At 38.2% G+C, this 19,278-nt stretch overlaps 2 protein-coding genes across 5 annotated transcripts in view; one reads left to right on the top strand and one right to left on the bottom strand.

Annotated features, from left to right (window-relative positions):
* Nucleotides 1-5,336: 5,336 nt before the first annotated feature.
* PPIL4_1 (Peptidyl-prolyl cis-trans isomerase-like 4) lies at nt 5,337-10,068 on the top strand (the record flags this gene model as incomplete). 3 transcript variants are annotated; one of them, XM_051211049.1, is made up of 3 exons in its annotated part: nt 5,337-5,752; nt 5,792-5,980; nt 6,924-10,068. In XM_051211049.1, exons 1-3 carry the CDS (start codon nt 5,369-5,371, stop codon nt 7,704-7,706), a joined length of 1,356 nt encoding a protein of 451 aa, XP_051071080.1. In that variant the 5' UTR covers nt 5,337-5,368. The 3 variants fall into 3 exon arrangements, with proteins under 3 accessions (XP_051071080.1, XP_051071081.1, XP_012801178.1); XM_051211050.1 differs by having other exon boundaries at nt 5,792-5,962; nt 6,902-7,992; XM_012945724.3 differs by having other exon boundaries at nt 5,792-5,962; nt 6,924-7,706.
* A 67-nt stretch (nt 10,069-10,135) lies between these two features.
* Nucleotides 10,136-19,278, bottom strand: part of MS3_00003295 (uncharacterized protein) — a gene marked incomplete at its 5' end in the record, with an annotated part of 34,199 nt that continues 25,056 nt past the window's right edge. For both annotated transcript variants that reach the window (XM_051211047.1, XM_012945725.3), the window contains one exon: nt 10,136-15,247. Coding sequence is in view for 1 of the 2 variants with exons in the window: in XM_012945725.3 (XP_012801179.2) it covers nt 14,433-15,247 (815 nt within the window). The remainder of the gene's footprint in view (nt 15,248-19,278) is intronic.

The following is a 19,278-nucleotide window of genomic DNA, read 5'->3' as shown; positions in this document are numbered from 1 at the left end:
AGTTGCCCAAGCGTTATGATCACTCTGCCAGGAATTCAATGCTTTGACGAGATGTTTCGAATTTTATATCCCATTTATGTAGGAACACAACTAGAGTACTGTGTCTAAGCAGTCAGTCTATGTCTTGTCAAGAATACCAACCCATCTAAGCGTGTTGAAAAGGCGGGAACATACCTAATGAAGGGTCTTTCCAAATTTTCGTACGATGAGCGATAAAATCGTCTGAAAACGGGAACTTTAGTCCTAACGTGATTTGCATTTATCAAACTTTTGCTGTGTTCTTACGCAACAAAAGTACCATTTCAGTTCTAAAGAATCTATCCTGAGCTATACGTTCGGTAGATTACTTTTTTTTTTTTTTTGAGTTTCACTATATTTAATAGTTACCTGTGGTTTTGCCTCAGCTTACTATTCGGTTTTTTTTTCACGTATAGACTAGTTTCAGTTTATATCACTCGTTTTGTCCATTTTTGTCCGTTTTCAGTGTGCTTTTTAGTGTTTTTTTTAAAAGGTCCTAGGCTCTTGCAAGCATCTATAACATAATTTGCTTCAACACCGTCATGAAAAACTCATGCAAACGTCCGGGATGCCGTTTTGCTGTCACAACTGGCATGCAGTGCGACAACTGCAAAGGTTGGTTCCACGAAGCATGCACAGATCTGACAGCAACTGCTTACAACAGACTCAGCAAGTCAGAGCAAAAGTGGGTGTGTGTCACGTGCAACACAGACTCCGTAGTCTTGCTGAGTAACATCATTGTCCTACTGACAAGTCTTCGGAACAAGTTGTCAGTTAACTTGGAATACGATAGTAAAAAACTGATATACAAACAAGAGAGTGCAACAGACTCAAAAACAGGGATATCGATAGGTATTCCATCGATGGAGCATCCATCCATACTAACGACGACGTGTCGAGGCTCAGTACCATCATTACGTCGACGGTACTGAACTCCCTAGGCAAACTCGGGTCTCCCAGCTCAGGGTCCCCGAACACAACAGTGGTTGCCAAAAACCCTGCATGTGATTCGACCCACGTTAAGAGAGCCCAAAAGAACCAGGCATCACCGCCTAAGCCGAGCAACCCAAGAGTTGCTGCACGGAAAATAACTGGTAATTTGGTCGCACAGTCTACCCCCAAGACTGTTCGTCCGGTCAATAAAGAGCCCATGATTCATAAACGCACACTGACCTCCAAACAACAAGTTACTAAACCTGAACCCATCGTGAAACCTGGTAAATTAACAACAGTTCGTGACGATTCTCTCATTATCATGAACCTCGTTGACAAGCCTGATCTTCCTCTCAGTCTGCAGGACAAAAACGACAGGATGCTCTGGGGTGAATTGAACAAGAAGCTCGAACTTCCTAGAATAGAACCTTTGACGGTCACCCGGCTCACTCGAGGAAAGGATTCTAAGCATCTAAATCACCCGAGGCTTCTCCGAGTAACACTTAAGTATGCTACCGACGTAGAGGACGTCTTGCTAGCAAGCCACTTGCTGAAATCAGATGGTAACGTAAGAATACTGCCCGACATACCGTACTCTGAGCGCAGTATCATACGAAACGTCTTTAAAGAATCTCGTGAGAAGTTTTTCCGCGGAAGAAACATAATTGTCCAAGGTATACCGGAAAATGCAGACCCTACTCAATCAAATTCTGACATCAGGGAATGGAAATTCATCAAACAGTCCTTGAGGCTCAAACACATACTGACTCAGCATGTGACGAGACTAGCCAAGAAGGACGGTGATCTTAGACCCCGTCTAATGAAGATAACCTTCCCATCTTCCCACATGGCGGCTGCAGTTCTGGAAGCATTTCGTGCTAATAGACGTCGATTGCCACCTGGAATCCACATGCACCCGGATAGGCCATACGAAGTTAGGACCAAGAACAAAGACAAGTTGGAGCTGACCATTCCACTTGTGGACTGTCTAAACGATAAAAAAAACGTGTAAAGGACAGGGCCTACCACCTCGGCAAACCTCACATAGGTGGGCTACCTGTCCATTCACATAAGGTTCATACAGAAAAACAGGACGAAGCTCACGCGTTCCAAATTGAAAGCATAAACTGCTTATATATGAACGCCGCGAGTCTACCAAACAAACTGGATGAACTACGTGAACTAAGCAACGCTAATAAGGCCCATCTGATAGGAATATCTGAAACCTGGATATCTTCTCAGTTCTCGGACCAAGAGTTAGCATTGCCTGGGATGACTTTGTTCCGCAACGACAGAAAAACAGGAATTGGGGGCGGAGTAGCCATATACATAAGCTCTTGCTTGGAGGTGCACCAGGTTCACGACCTCGAGTTTAACAATCTTGAGGAATCCATATGGTGCTCTGCAAGATTGTCTAGTACTTCCAGGTGTCTAGTCGGAGTCATTTACAGGAAGCCAACTGCCGACACCGAGTACGATAGTCGTATGCTGGAAGGACTATCCCGCTCTATCCGTCTCGGTTTCACACACATCCTGATTCTAGGGGACTTTAATCTCCCTAGAGTCAACTTCGCGGAACACACGTACACTGGAGGCGACAACTCAATTGAAGCTCGGTTCTTCAACCTCATCGATGACTTGGGCTTATATGAAAATGTGAGGTCGGCAACTCGTTGGAGAAACAGTCAGACACCATCGCGCTTAGACTGTGTATTCACTAACGAAGAATTCCTAGTCGACAACCTCTCAATCCTGGCTCCTCTGGGAAAAAGCGATCATGCCGTCATAGCCTTCAGTTTTGTCATCAAAACTAAGCTAAGGTATCCCAACAATAATTTGCGTTGGAATTTTAAACGGCTGAATGTGCCAGCTCTACATGACTATCTACAACAGGTGGTTTGGGATGTTCACCCTCAAATCGATGTGGATGGTCATTGGGACTTCTTACTGCACACGCTCTTATGTGCTACAGACCATTCAGTTCCTCAAACGGTTCCCAAAAGCTTCAAGCCACCTACAGTAATCAAGAACCGTACCCTTCGCCTCCTAAGCCGCAAACGGCACTGTTGGGCGGAATACAAACGAACTAATAACAATGGAGCGTATAGGCAATACAAACATATCAGGAACACATGCACGAAGGCTATAAGAGAAGACAGGTTTCAGTACCAAACAAAGCTTATGGACAAATTCGCCTCTAACCCTAGGAGCCTATTCCGTTATGCAGCCTCTCTTCGTCAAGCCAAAACAGGAGTTTCTCAACTGCTAGGTCTTAACGGCCCGACCAACAACGATGGCGACGCCGCTAACCTTCTGGCGGCCCATTACTCTCAAACATTTCAACCGGCTGACATCAACTTTATTGACGACAGTCTCATCTCCAACTCCACAGGACTTTCTGAAGTGGACCTAAGCGCTGACTTGGTGTTCCGGAAATTGCAGCACTTAAGACTTGACACTTCTCCTGGCCCGGATATGGTTCATCCTGCCATACTGAGGGAGGCAGCCTCAATCCTGGCAACGCCGCTTAGCGTGATGTTTTCACACTCGCTTAGCCGAGGCAAATTACCGGAAAACTGGAAGTTGGCTCACATCACACCAATTTTCAAAGGTGGTCGACGCAATGAACCTTCAAGTTATCGGCCGGTGGCTCTTCTGTCATTACCTTCAAAACTCATGGAGTCCCTGATATGCGACGGTTTAAATGACTATCTACTGTCCTTAAATTTCTTCTCACCCCAACAGCATGGTTTCAGGAAGGGTTACTCTTGTATAACCAACCTGCTGACTGCGGTGGACAGATGGACAAGCATCCTCGATTGCAAGGGAAAGGTTGATGTCATTTACCTTGATTTCTCAAAAGCTTTTGATAAGGTTAACCACTTGTGTCTTATCAACAAGCTCAAACGACTAGGTATCAAACCACCTCTAATCGATTGGCTTACTTCATACCTAAAAAATCGACACTTTAAGGTTAGGGTTAATTTCACTTTATCTCAGGCTATGGAATGTCCTAGTGGGGTCCCCCAGGGCTCAGTACTAGGGCCTCTTCTCTTCTTGATCTACATAAATGATCTTCCTCAACAGGTAACGTCAGACTTACTACTTTTTGACGACGACGTGAAACTTTGGAGAGAGATACGCAACCAAGACGATACACAGGCACTTCAGGAGGATCTGACGCGACTTCAAAGTTGGGCAGACGATAACGGACTTACCTTTAACACTTCAAAGTGTAAAGTAGTCCATCTGCGACATGTCGCAAACTACAGTTACAACTTAGGAAACTCCTCTCTAGTAGTATCCCAAGTCGAAAAAGATTTATGAGTCCTGGTGCCCCATGACTTAAAGTCTTACGCTAACTGTGACAAAAATGCCTTCCGAGCAAACCTTGCACTGGTAACGTTGAAGCGCATTTTTGGACAGTTTGACGGACGAACTTTCCATACAATCTTCAATAGTTTCATCCGTCCCCATTTAGAGTACGGAAACATAGTACTCCCCCTCACTCCATAAGGACAAGGTCACTTTGGAGCGTATCCAACGGCGAGCCACGAAATCAGTTCGAGGACTCAAATCTAAACCTTACGAAGAACGCCTCCGTTCACTAGACCTTTACCCACTAGAATATAGGCGTCTTAGAGGTGATTTACTAATGGCTTATAGTATTCTTAACACTTCTGGACATCCTCTTAAACACCTACTTAAGCTTAGTTCGAATAATAATCTAAGGGGTAACACCCAGAAACTGGAAACACAACATAGCAAGACGGAATGTAGACACAACTTCTACTCCTTAAGAGTTGTCAAAAGCTGGAATTCGCTGCCGGCCGAGCTAGTCCAAGCGACTTCTCAGGAGTCCTTCAAGAGGCAACTTGACCTATTCTTAAGGACCAAGGACAGCATCACATTATGATTTACCAATTTCTTTTCCTTTTTATTGTTAACATACCTAGGTTCCTGCCTGGAGGATTTGGTGATCCCCTGCTACTAGACACGGAAGCCTGTTAAGCGAAAGCTTCTTCTATTCCGTCCACAACCATTTGAACCATTTGAACCATTTGAAAAATTTTCCATAGTCGTATTTTGGAGTGCTATGTGACTATATATCAACATCTCAAATCTTTAATAATGGATCGGGTGTTATTATGTCCTGTATTTTTCTCCCTCTAGAACTAATAATCTCAAGAGCCATAGCACGAGGGTTCGAAACGGCGATCTAGTAAACTCAGAATGGGGTTCCGTTTTTCTCGTTTAGCATCCAATGACTTAACTCAATCAAGTGGTATTAGCATCACCAGTGAAAATCTTTAAGATGAATCTTGACCTTCATTGAAAAACAAACTGCAAGGACTAACACAGTTCTATAAACTTTCTGACCTTATAATTTACGACTAACCTTGGCGGGACTTTGGAGATGGCGGTTCTATTAGAAACTTCTCTTGGCCAACTTGTGATTGATCTGTATTGTGATGAAAAGCCGCGAACATGTACAAACTTTATCAAACTCTGCAGACTGAAGCACTTCAACTTTTGTCTCTTTCACTGTGTACAGAAAAATTTGGTTGCTCAGTCTGGGGATCCTAGCGGAACAGGTCATGGTGGTTGGTCTTTTTTCAAGTACTTGTATGGTGACCAGGCAAGTTATTTTGATGCTGAGAAAAAACCAAAAATATCGCATACACGAAAAGGGCTGGTTTCCATGGTGGACAATGGATCTGGACAGCATGGTTCTCAATTCTTCATAACTTTGGGAGATGATCTTAGTTACCTGGATGACACGCATACAGTTTTCGGCTATGTACGTTTGTGTTGAAACTGTCAGAACCTTAATCTGCAGATTGCTGAGGGAATGGACTTCGTTGAAAGGATAAATGAGGTGTACTGTGATAAAAATGGTCGGCCGTTCCGAAATGTCAGGATACATCATACAATTGTTCTTGATGACCCATTTGATTCACCGAAAATGATTCGTTATCCTGACTCTCCACCCTCAATAAACGTCTCTACAGTAAGCAAAATTATGCAGGTTATTTTTCGATCACTTATAGTTATTAATATTTCACTTTTTTCGACGAAAAGTAACAGGTACATGGACCCCCGTACAACTATTTCAATTCAAATAGAATATTAGTAATAGGTGTAATACACTATCCAGCTTGTTGATATGTTCATGTCCTCCGAGTGTTTCTCTGTTTCTAGGCTGATTGTGGTGTTCAAATTGAGTATGCTCATTCAAATGACGATTTGACACCTGTGTAGTGTGCATTTCGTGTCTTGTCACCAATTAGTTTCTATCGATGACGTGGTTTCAAACTGGTAGGGTTGTGTGCTTTTTTGGTGATTGTTCATAACTTTCAATAGTATCATGAAATTTGATTGAAGTTAATAATGTACTCTATAAAGAACAGATTTTAATAGGAACGTTCTATTTAGTAAACACCAGTTATTTTCATGTACATACGATTTTAATGTATCGCAATTACCACCCAAGTGTCGACTAGTTTTATTTGTGGTTTCTACAGCTTAACATAATCTTGGGTTGAATAAATGAGTAACCATTTGCATTTGGATTTGTGCATCATTAAAAACCTAATGTTAGGATTTTGCATGTACCACATGTCATTTCAATTCACACCAATCCGATAAATTTTATTCGTCAACCGGTAGCGTGATCACCTATTAAATCCTGTTTTCCGTACTAAATAAGCTGTATCTTTCGTAAACCACTTTTAGCTTAAGAACTGCATACTCATTTACTGTTTTACAACTGACATTCAAAACTGCGTGCAAAATCATGTAATTTCAGTCATATAGCTTTTTACTTAGTGTCACTATATCTTTCAGCGCGTTACTGATACTCGGCTTTCTTAGGATTATATATATAAGCTGTTTCATGAATAATTCCGTTTATTGATCTTGATTCTTTCAGTTTGCTTATGGTATTTAGTTCTGTATCTTCTCATTAATAGTTTGACACTAGATTAGAAGAGGATGAAGAACTAGATGATACGGAAGGACTTTCACCTACACAAGTGGAGGAACTGAAGATAGAGCAAGAAGTTAGAACTCATACTCAGCTTCTTACATTGATAGGCGATTTACCAGATGCTAATGTTAAACCTCCAAATAATGTACTTTTTGTGTGTAAACTAAATCCCGTAACCACAAGCGAGGATTTGGAGATTATCTTCAGTCGGTTTGGTGAAATCAAATCATGTGAAGTAATTAGAGATAAACGTACTGGTGCTTCTCTTCAGTATGCTTTCATAGAATATGAGAAAGAAGCTGATTGTGAAGATGCCTATTTCAAAATGGACAAAGTCGTTATTGATGATAGACGTATCCATGTGGATTTCAGTCAGTCGGTTGCTCGTGAATGGCAGTCTTACGGAAAAGATAAGCTTGCACGTGTCCAACCTTCTTCTGAGTCAAAAAAATCACGAGACGTAAGACAAGCTTGTTTACCTAGATCACCAGAACGAAATAGTAGAAGAAATTACCCCCAGCATTCTCATAGCCATGAAAATAAGAAAAAGAAATATAGTCCTATAAGACGCAGATCTCCATCTGTATTAGGTGAGGAATATGATTTGGTAATTTCAGATGAGTCTGATTCCTCATCATTATCGGTGAATCCCCGGGGGAAATCCAAATGGAAAGATCATTTAGGGCCAAGCAAGTCATTCAGAAAGCACCACAAAAAACACAAAGAGAGAAAAAGCAAACATAAGAAACACCATTCACGATACTAACCATTGCAACAAATTTGGGTATTTGTTATTGTATATTATACTTTGTGATGCCCATATTTTGTAAACTACGAACTCATCATTTTTTGTAAACCTTGACTTTTATTGTTATAATTGTTGAAATGTAATTAATCGCAAGATCGCCACCTAATTACTTAGATCAAACCGTTATAAACATTGAGTAAAACAGTTATATGATCAATCAGTTGCATGCGTATTTGTTTGATAAACCGTGTTTATTTGTATTTTCCATAATTATTATCACGTCTAAAAAGTTTACAGGGGTGAATTGAACATACTGTTCTCTAATTTTTGGACGGTTCCTGGTAGTGAGACACAAGATGCCCATTGCCCCTTATTTGAAACTCGTCAGATGTGTGCACCTGTGATTTTACATTTAAGTTCTTAATGAGATAATGATCCATTACTTTAAACGTCGGGTTTCTGATTCATAAAAGCCGCCACTTGTTTAGTAAGACTAATGTGTGTGCATTACTCTTAGTCAGAGAATCCGTATTTCATCACAATATTTTGCGGAAATATTAAGTCTAAGCTGGTGCTTTTTCACTAAGCGTATTCACTGGCCGATTTGACATAGGTTACGTATGTTGAAGGCTCTAATGTGTAGTTTGTAGCGAGGTTTCAGTAGACCTGGGACAGTTCAACTGGCGTTCAGCCACACTTCGATTTCCCACGATCTCCAGTCAACCTGAATGGCAAGTTAATGTAAGTCCTCCAACTCTTTACGAAGTTGAGAAAGCTATAGGAAATCTGAAGCGGGGGAGAGCAGTAGGCTCTGACAGGTTTACCCCTGAGATTTTTAAGGATGGTGGTCCAGTATTAGCAGTGAGATTGACTGAGGTCTTAGGTAGAATCTGGGGACTGAACGTAATCTCATCTGACTGGTCTACCAACCGAAGGCCGAGTTTATTGTGCATCAGTTTGTTCCGTCCTACTTCATGGCTGTGAAATATGGCCGGTAAGAGCAGAGGATGTCCGCAGGTTACCAATATCCGATCATAGGTGTCTTCGGAGCATTGCTCGTGTATCCTGGGACCACCGAGTAAGTAATGCAGTTGTTAGGAAACGGGTACTAAGTGAGGATGGCAAATCAATTGATGAAGTAGTGGGACTTCATCAGTTGAGGTAGCTGGAACATAAGCTACGTATGCCCAACCACCGACTACCCCGATGTGCGATGTTTCATGGTATAGAAGTATGATGAAAGAAAGCTAGGGGCGGCCAGACCAAAACATGGCACAAATGCATGAGGTCACTGGCAAGTGGACTGAGCCATGTTGGTAGGTGTAGACCACCTGATTGGGATCCTCGAGATGATAGCAACCGATGGTTAGAGACCTTGGAGGATATGACTCCAAACCGTTTGCAATAGTGTAGGTGCATCCACTCTTTGTGTTCTTCCAAATTCTAATCTGAATTTTTCGTGTCCCTTTTTTTCTCTTTCCAAATTTATTTCACTGGATTATACTCATTGAATATCATCTTCAAATCTTAATGTTTGTGACTGCTGCTTATACTTTTACTACTTCTACCACTACGGGATTTTAATCGACAACTGCATCTCTGTGCTAATGTGGTATGGCAACCTGAACTGGTATACGTACGTACGTACGAAGTTATACGTTTTTACTGACTGACAGGGACAGTTTTGCGCATTAGAATTCTGGCTGTGGCGGCGACACTTGAGGAGAAAGAGGAAAAAGTTTAGAGTTGATAGTCGAGGTACGAGGGGTAATAGGAATCAAAGAGGGAAATTGATTATGAGTGCAGTGATCTTGAGTGCTGTTAGAGGTATGAGAGTAGTTATCACTTCCCGATTGCCCACACCGCGGAAGGGTTCTTCTAGAGGCACCTGTAAAAGGAATTGGATTAAAGGTGGCCTTAGTGGTCTGAGTGCGTGACCGCAGTGCCCAAGGGAAAACTTCTTGGTGTCGGTCAAACACGACCTCTTTGTAACTATTGTCATAGCTACGTACTTGTTAGGACTAACACGGAAGACGGATTCCCGTGGGATAAGGCTTACTTACTCACGCCTGTTACCCCCAATAGAGCATAGGCCGCTGACCAGCATTCTCCAACCCACTCTGTCCTGGGCCTTCCTTTCCAGCTCTATCCAATTTTTGTTCATTTTCCTCATATCTGTCTACATTTCTCGACGTAGTGTGTTCTTTCATCTTCCTCTTTTCCTTTAGCCTTGAAGATTCCATGTGAGGGCTTGTCTTGTGACGCAGTTGGATGCTTTCCTTAATGTGTTTCCATCCACTTCCTCCGCTGGGATCTGGTTTGTTCTCTCCCATAGTAGGTTGTTGCTGATAGTGTCTGGCCAACAGATCCGAAGTATTTTGTGTAGACAGCTGTTAATAAACATTTATATCTTGTGGATGATGGTTTTCGTAGTTCTCCAAGTTTCCGCCCCATACAGTAGAACTGTCTTGACATTTGTATTGAAAATCCTGACCTTTGTGTTGGTTGACAGTTGCTTTGAGTTCCAGATGTTCCTAAGTTGTAAATATGCTGCTCTTGCTTTGCCAATCCGTGCCTTTACATCTGCATCAGATCCACCGTGTTCATCAATGATGCTGCCCAACCTTGCCTGACACCGGTTTTTACCTTGAACGAATCTGTCAATTGTCATCCATGCACGATTTTGCAGTTTGATCCATCATAGGAATTCCGTATGATATCGACTATCTCCGGTATGCCGTAGTGTCGAAGAAGCTTCCATAGTGTTGTTCTGTCCACGCTTTTTCGTAGTCAATGAGGTTGATGTAGAGTGATGAATTCCACTCAATTGATTGTTCCACAATGATCCGTAGAGTTGCAATTTGGTCTGTACACGATCTATCCTTACGGAATCCTGCCTGTTGGTCACGAAGTTGGGCGTCTACGCAGTCCTTCATCCTGTTTAACAATACTCTGTTGAAGACTTTTCCCGGTATTGAGAGAACAGTGATGCCCCTGTAGTTATCACACTTGCTGAGATCGCATTTCTTCGGTATTTTGATCAGGAGTCCTTCTTTCCAATCTTTTGGTACTTGTTCCTCATCCCAAATCTTATTGAAGAGAATGTGGAGTATCCTTGCAGTTGCCGCTACGTATGCTTTCAGTCCCCGTGCTGGAATGTTGTCTGGTCCTGCTGCTTTGCCACTCTTGATTTGTCTGATGGCCATGCTGATTTCTTCAATTGTTGGTGGGCCAACATTGATTGGGAGGTCCGTGGGTGCTGCTTCGTTGTTGGGTGGGTTCAGTGGGACTGGTCGATTCAAGAGTTCTTTGAAGTGTTCTACTCAGCTGTTTTGTTGTTCTTCAATGTTGGTGATTACCTCGCCTTCCTTGCTTTTCACTGGTCGTTCTGGTTTGCGGCGATTTCCAGAGAGTTTCTTTTTTGTGTCATACAATCGTCGAGAAGTGCCCAACAAAGGACTTGACCATCCTGATGGGAGACCTAAATGCCAAGGTCGGAATGGACAACACTGGATATGAAGACATCATGGGACGACACGGATTGGGAGAAAGGAACGAAAATGGTGAGAGATTTGCAAACCTATGTGCCTTCAACAAACTGGTCATAGGCGGCACCATATTCCCACACAAACACACACAAAACCACATGGACTTCACCGGATCACACTACACAGAACCAAATTGTCCATATCTGCATTAACAAAAAGTTCGGGAGGACGATGGAGGATGTGAGAACCAAGAGAGGAGCTAATATAGCATCAGATCATCACTTGCTGGTCGCCAAAATGAAGTTGAAACTTAAGAAGCACTGGAGAATGGGGCGGACAACCTTACAAACGTTTAATACGACCTTTCTTTGGGATACTGACAAACTCAACAAATCCAAGATAGCCCTCAGCAATAGGTTCCAGGCCCTTCACGATCTACTCAGTGGAGAAGGAACTACTATGAAGAGCAACTGGAAAGGGATAAAGGAGGCAATCACTTCAACATGTTATGAGGTTCTGGGCCACAATAAGCCCTATTACAGGGAATGGATCACTGTTGATACACTGGATAAGATTCAAGAAAGGGTGAACAAGAAGGCAGCAATCAAGAACAGCCGAACAAGAGCAGAGAAAGCCAAGGTACCAGCTGAATACACGGAAGTAAACAAGCAAGTGAAGAGGAGCATCATAACCGACAAACGTAAATATGTGGAGGATTTAGCAATGACGGCGGAAAAGGCTGCACGAGAAGGAAACATGAGACAAGGCGAAATGTGGATTTTTAGGATCGACCTTTTCTAACCCTATCCTTCCTTTGTGGGAAGACAGCATCGCTGTCATGCTGGTTGTCTTAAAAAACACTTTATTACCGTAACACGTCTGTACATTCAGGAGTACGACTTCGCCCTCGAACCTTGGATTTGCTGCTTTTAGTCTTACTACTCTTTAACCGACCTGCATGTCATGGTAGGACCTTGAAGAATGATTGTTCCAGCCAGTATAGCCCGATTGGTTCATCACGATAGGCTAATTCGAAGCTGACTTGCCGAATTCGGAGTCTTTTATGTATTGGGCATAAATATTACGCTTCTGGTTAACCGGTGCTGAAATAGGATTTGAATCCACAATGATGCGGTAAAATGCAGTATGCTTAAACAACTAAGTCACTTTTCTGCCGTCAAAGTGTAAACCACTGAGTGTATCCTTAACGAGAAATTTTTATTGAAACGAATAGTACCAGATTTTTATTCATGACGCAAACTCTGTTTAGATATTTAAGTAGGCGATATTAAGATCTCGTTTCAATAATGTATTTGATATAACTTTGAAAAAGATCATAGTTTAAATGTCGTCTGCTAAACTAATCAGTTATGGAAGTCATTATAGGACTGGGGATTTCTGCTGTTTTAGCCTATTGTTGCAATGTAAAATTCTAAACACTATCACGTTATCAAAAAGAAATGATCGTATTGTGCATTCCATGTGAATTCCTATTTAAATGATAAGAAGCTTTGTGTTTATATATTTCATTTTTTAAAATATATTATTTAGGGGCAATTTTTGTATGAACAGAGAAATCTTGAGGTTTAGCGGTTTATTTCAAAATCAAAACTGGTAATTTCTAAAGACTACATCTATATCTACAGTGTTACATACAAAGTCTCGGGAATACTTTCAGTCATCACATTTTTGTTTAAAATTGTACGGAGAGTAATGATTTTAAGTTATACCTTGTATAAGATTCAAACAACCAGCTGCTCACAAATGAGCTTAAAATCAACACTATGAGTTTATACTGATGTGATTTTTAGTGTTACTGTAAAATCATTGAACGGAGATTCGGCTGCAAATGATAAATCAGCTACTTAGAAGTCATTTTTTTCCGATATGTTACCATATTAAGATGGAAAATATTTTCCAAGGTATATCAGTCATACAATTTCTATTGCGATTAAGCAGTCCTGTTAGAATGTAGGTTTAGAATTAATTTCTGTCGACAACTGTTTGCTCATAATGACCATGAAGACAGCAAACATTTTTAACATGAAATGCAGTATTTACCGATGAGATACTGTAAAAGATCTGAGATGAAGGATGTTGAACCTTAGATTATAGCTTAGAGGTTCGTTTCAGCATCTGAGGGTTGTGTGTATACATTGTTTGTGAATCTTAACCTAGAGTGCAACTGTATTCATGTGTTCTCTAGATTTCAGTTCTTCAGGTGACATCTGTTCGTGGTTAACTGGATTCGGAAGAAAATAATTTTCTCTGGTTTGAACCAATAATTTCTAAACTACGCAATCAGTTGGTTCCGTTCTTATGAACTAAGAGGTTGTATAGCTTAATACATCTTATTTTCATCATATTCACCAGCTATTTTGTTAAGAGTAGACATTTATCTGCTAATATTTCAGCACATTACTTGCAACATTATAGCAAGTCATTCTAAAACACAGGATGACTGAATGTCGGCCAGTCGAGTTTGATTCGTGAAGAAGTACTACATATTAATATTCACGCGAAATCTAGTCACTGCATTTATTCGTAAAGTTGTACTGATGACGTCTTGCATCACATTGAAACGACCAATTTATGTAAAATAAGATCATACTACTAGTTTGTAGTCAGTATTATCTTAGTTTTATGAAAAGTCTAAAAAGCACCTATGTTTGTAAATAACAAGAATACAAGTATAAATGGTACTTATATAGTGAATGTTGACAACTACTTAAAATGTAAACGTATCACCAATTTCAAATTTATAAGTATGAGTCATCATCACCTGAAAAACTACTTTCACTTCTAGTCATAAATATTTCATAAAATAAGATTAGCATACTATGTTTTTTAAACGGAACACGGAAAATAAAAACAAAATGAAATCACCAAAGAGCATCAACCATCAAAATAAACATCATTATTCGGAATGTACAGCACGTATATTTAAAAGCATTATAATGTTTGTAAATTTGATTCAGTAAAGAAATAAGTAATTTAATTAGTCCTGTCACCTCTTTACCTATCCCACAAAACATAGTTATAATTAAAACAAAAATCAGTGGCTTTGATAAAGTATGAGTTTATCGCATGAATAAATGTATACATCCACTCGTATTTAGATAATAATAATGTTCTGATCGATAACGAAAACAACAACAGACTTAATTCTCTATATTCGTGTTGTAATTTTAATGGAATCGACGTTATTTAATTTTTTAAAAAACTTTTATTTTATAAAAATAAATGATACGAAGAATTATGAACAAAATGATCTTTGATTCAAGATATCGATTGCTGAACTATCTCTTGGATTGATTGAATCATATTGTTCGATTTGTTTAAATAATGACTTACCGCCATTTGGATTAGTATTACTATTTGCATCGAAACGATGTGTAGATTTCGACAAAAGCAATTTTAAACTATTCAGAGATCTTCCAAAGACTGGTGGTTTATTCGTATTTAAATTATTATTGCTGTTTAAATTACAATTCCCTGGTGAACTTAAAGTGGTGTCGATAAAACGGATTTCTGGTTTGTGTGCAGTATAACTATTAGATGTAAAAGGATCTATAATGGCGGTTTGATCAGTTGTACTACAGTTAAAATTAATGTTATCCCCATCATGGTTTAAAGTTGGTTGTGGAGGAGGTGGTGAATAACGATTATACTTTGGTCTGATAGGCCATGAAGTGTACAAACGAGGTGGATAATTAATTTGCTTGGAATATTCATTATCATAGCCATTTATAACTTTTCCAATTGTTGTTACCCCATTTTCATTGCTCCAACTGAATGGATATTTTGGTGATGTTTTAAAGTTTACATTCGTTTCTCCTGGAGTAGCTCCACTTGAACTTATATAACCTGGTACACGTTTGCATTGCACTAATGAAGTTGAGGATTCTGAGTAAGGATATTCGATATAGGTATTTCTATCAAGATTGAAAGAAACTTGATACGGTTTTCTTTTAAGTGGTGATGGGGCAGATGAACAAAGACGAAGATTCGAATTTGACCCAATCATATTAATGTTCTCATTGTAGCTTCTACAGGGTAACATGACAGAATCTAAGAAAAAAATAATATAGCGAGATTAGCGTACCATACTTTTATACCGTTTATTTCGTGATGTTAAAAATTTCAAGCGCCAAAACGTTGCGCAAAGGGATTTAGACTTTTTGTAGTTTTGCTGTTTGAATACCTTCTATATTTATGTTTTTAAATGAAATTTCATCGAACAATAACTTGGAAAAACTCACTGATGGATATTATGATGAATATTTACCTCATGTCCTTGATTAGTGACGAAAACAACCCCCCCAACCACATTTACTAACAATCTACATGAAAGACAATCAGATATTTATTTGTAAATGTGAATAAATAAATGTTGATTTCATTGAACAATGAACTTATTGTTGGCAAAATAAATTCTTGACTGGGAGCAGTTTTTTAGAATCAGCTAAACTCTAAACGTGTTTACAGAGATTTTGTTACAGTCGGATTGTGACTAGCAGTGGAATGTAGAATGCACATTTTGTCTTATCTGGGATTCGTCTTCTTGCTGTACCGGCGTTATTGTTTTCATGTTAAGATTGATAACTGAATCTATTAATTGTCTCTTCAAATGTTAACACTTTATTTACAAAACCGCCGAATCCAGATAATGGATAGTCATTAGTTTTGTACTTACAATACCTTACTTATGGATTTCAGATAGCACTGAGGACTACAAAATGACAGTATTTAAAAGTTACAGAATAGATCCTAATAACATTAAACATGACAAGATAGATTTGAAGTTTTTATTGGTATACCTGAGGTTATTAATGCATAATTGTTGATTTCATTTAAAGTGGTGCAAATTTTATTGTTAAATGTAGTAGCTATTATGTGATTAATGTTCAGCATCCCCAATTTTTTTATATCTGACAACGTTGTCTTATATAACTGTAGGAATAAAAATTTATATATATGCCATTATTTTCGATTCCCGCTTATCCTAATTATTTGAGGGTATTATTAATTCTGAAAGGAGATTAGTTGAGGAACCATTAAAAAACTTTATTTTGCCATAGTTTAAGACCCTATAATAGTACATGTTCAGAATCCTGCAAGGAATCGAAATCAAGATTCACAGTTCTTACAGTATGTGCATTACTTTTAAGTTAAAAAATTTGAATCTAGTGGATTAAATTCTTAATTTTAGTCAATTTAAGATCTACTACTCTCTTTCTCCACTGATATCAACGAGTTATTGTCTTCTAACTTCATCAGTTTCACAAAGAATAGTTTTCTATTAGAATATCGGGAATTCTGTCTTTAAGATAGTCACTTATGTGTACATAATATCAGTTCGTCAGTTATGCCATTTAATAAACCTCGGAATATTTATAGATGTAGTTAATAATTTACATAGTGAAAAACTTAGGTATGGGAAATAAGATAAACTAATCATGAATTCTGTGTTATTTTTTTGAAATGTTAGTTTTCCTTTGCCGATATTTTTAGCTTCTTGATATTCACCAGATTTGCCTAAAATACTAATATAGGTAACAATATCAACTGTGAATCCCAAAGGTTTTATAAAGTAAACATTAAGTTAAAAATGTACAAATAGACGGAAAGCAAACGGGTTTATAATCTTAAAGTGTTTTGAAATTAATCACTTATGTGATTTATTTATTTATCTAATGTTGTGTGTTTAGTGTGGATTCAATATCTAAAGGGATTAAAGATAATTTCTTATGGCAATTTTGAACATGAGTTTCTAGTGGTTGAATAGACATTGAAAATTATACAGTATTAATTAACCGTAACACGAATCACCTTAGAACGAAGATGAAACTGTAAAACTGACAGGTGACCGAGTTCAGCTTAAGGTCAATAAGCTTGTTACCAATAGTCAGATAATAAACTTTCGAACATGAACAGTAGACTTTAAAACTGAATTAAGGAATTCTGACAAATTGGTGTAAATCATAAGGTTTGATGGGATTTTCAATAAGCAAAACTGCTTTGCTTAAAACGTAGATAGTGTGAAAAATAAGGGAATTTTCATTGTACCCTTGCAGGATTTTTACTTGGCTGGTGTTGTGTTGTCTAAGTTGGATGATTTAATTGTAAAACTTTCATTATCTTTCTGGGTAACATCATCGGCATGTACTTGAAAGAAAAGTGCAGTATCAGAATCTCTTAACCATTGAATAACAGCCTGTCCTTTGGACATGACATTCGATTGGTTGCTGTTCACAATTGTATGGTCGTTGTTTTGGGTGTTTATTTTGATTATTTTCTCTTAACATGGCCTCCAAAATTGAAATTGTTGATCTTTATTCTATTGAATCGATCTAGATATATCTAATTAGTTAATAGATTGAGTAGAGTGCCGGGCTTTCAAAAATCCCTCGGTTTTCCTTGTCTTTTCTCTCTCCAGTTCTTCGACGTTTTCCCGATTGAACTCATATTCGAAGCTGTCTATATGCACTTATGTTAGTAAAGTTATATTGTGGCATTTAATAGGCAACTGGCATTTATGTAGACGTAAATGTGGAAATAGCCATTTTGTTCTATGTAGTCTTTTGAGTCGGTGCTGAAATTTATCCTGTATATGATATTTGACTTTTTTCGTTTGTCGTTGCGTTCTCTGGTTAACATAATACTTATTGCAACAATTCTTGACGTATTTTTCATAGTTTAGGAAGCATCATCGGTTCACTTTGTATTCACACTTAGGAAAGATTATTTTAATTATAGTTATATTCTTCATAAATAAGTAATATATTATTGAAATGAATGCATATTTATTTCCTAGATACTTTGTGAAAGCTAAATAAATTATCAGAGGTGATCACTGTATACGAACTTCATAACAGTGAATGTGCTTAAAATATCCTTTTTTAAAAAAAAGTCAACAATAATACATCAAAGAAAGAGTAATAGGAGATATTAAAATAATGTTTAACTGGTTGATTAAACTAATCGTTGTTAAAAACTCAGTTTAGAATATAAGTTACTGAGGTTTAGCAGCATGTAATCAGCCCGAGAAACAATGGTTGTCACAATTCAATCAGCTCAGGAGTGAGGTAGTTAGTTATAACTGAAGTCTTGCTGTATCACAAAATGGGTGGAATTGAAAATCCATATCTAAAGTGACGTTGTGGTTTCAGTGAGTGTTAAAAGTTGTAAGCGTATACCACTGAGAAGTTCCAAATTTATAGGAAACAATTCTTCGCCGATAATTGGCTGTAGTCATTCTTCGGGTAGTATCATTTCGAGATGGGAAATAATTTTCAGATCCTATTTCGTTTAATTAACACGTTCTATACGTTCCTTGGCCTTCAAACTGTGCACAACTAACTTATTATATACTCAGTACTTGTAATAAATGTCCTATTCATCATTACCTTCACATTCATTTTATTATCAATAGTATTTTAGTCACTTGATACAAAATATTAATGAATGGTATTGCTCAATATTTATGACACTACTTAGTAGATAGAAACTAAACTGCGAAACAGCATGATATATAGAATTAAGCGATTTGCTATATTATAAGTTAAAATGGGTTTCTCTAATTGGTATAGCTTAAACACACTAATGCACATAGTATTCCATAAAACATCTATGGTCTCAATCAATAAAATATGAAGCAACACAATATTATTAAGATGGGAAAACGAAAGAATCCTCGTTTTATGAAGCAAATGGAATTAGACAAGAATTTTAAGCACCTATGTATTGGATAATCAATACAACACTGGACGTAAACGTGAATTTTATTGTTTTTTGAGATAACTAAACTTTGACACGTATATTATAATAATTATTATTACTAGCAATTAAACAGAACAGAAAACGCCTAAGCCACAGCAGGGCTCTGATCAACAATATATATATATATATATATATATATATATATATATATATATATATATATATATATATATATATATATATATATATAATCATATTTGTATAAATCCACAGGAGTCTTAACTGATTGATCCATACACTTCAACATAAAATTCGTTGAATCATGATTTTCAGTTACTGTGGTTAAAAAATGTATTAGATTCTATGATTAAAAAGGTTCG

The sequence above is a fragment of the Schistosoma haematobium genome, chromosome ZW, assembly GCF_000699445.3.
Source record: "Schistosoma haematobium chromosome ZW, whole genome shotgun sequence".
NCBI lineage: Eukaryota > Metazoa > Platyhelminthes > Trematoda > Strigeidida > Schistosomatidae > Schistosoma > Schistosoma haematobium.
The sequence above is the reverse complement of the archived record's forward strand: the minus strand, read 5'-3'. Positions and strand labels throughout refer to the sequence as shown.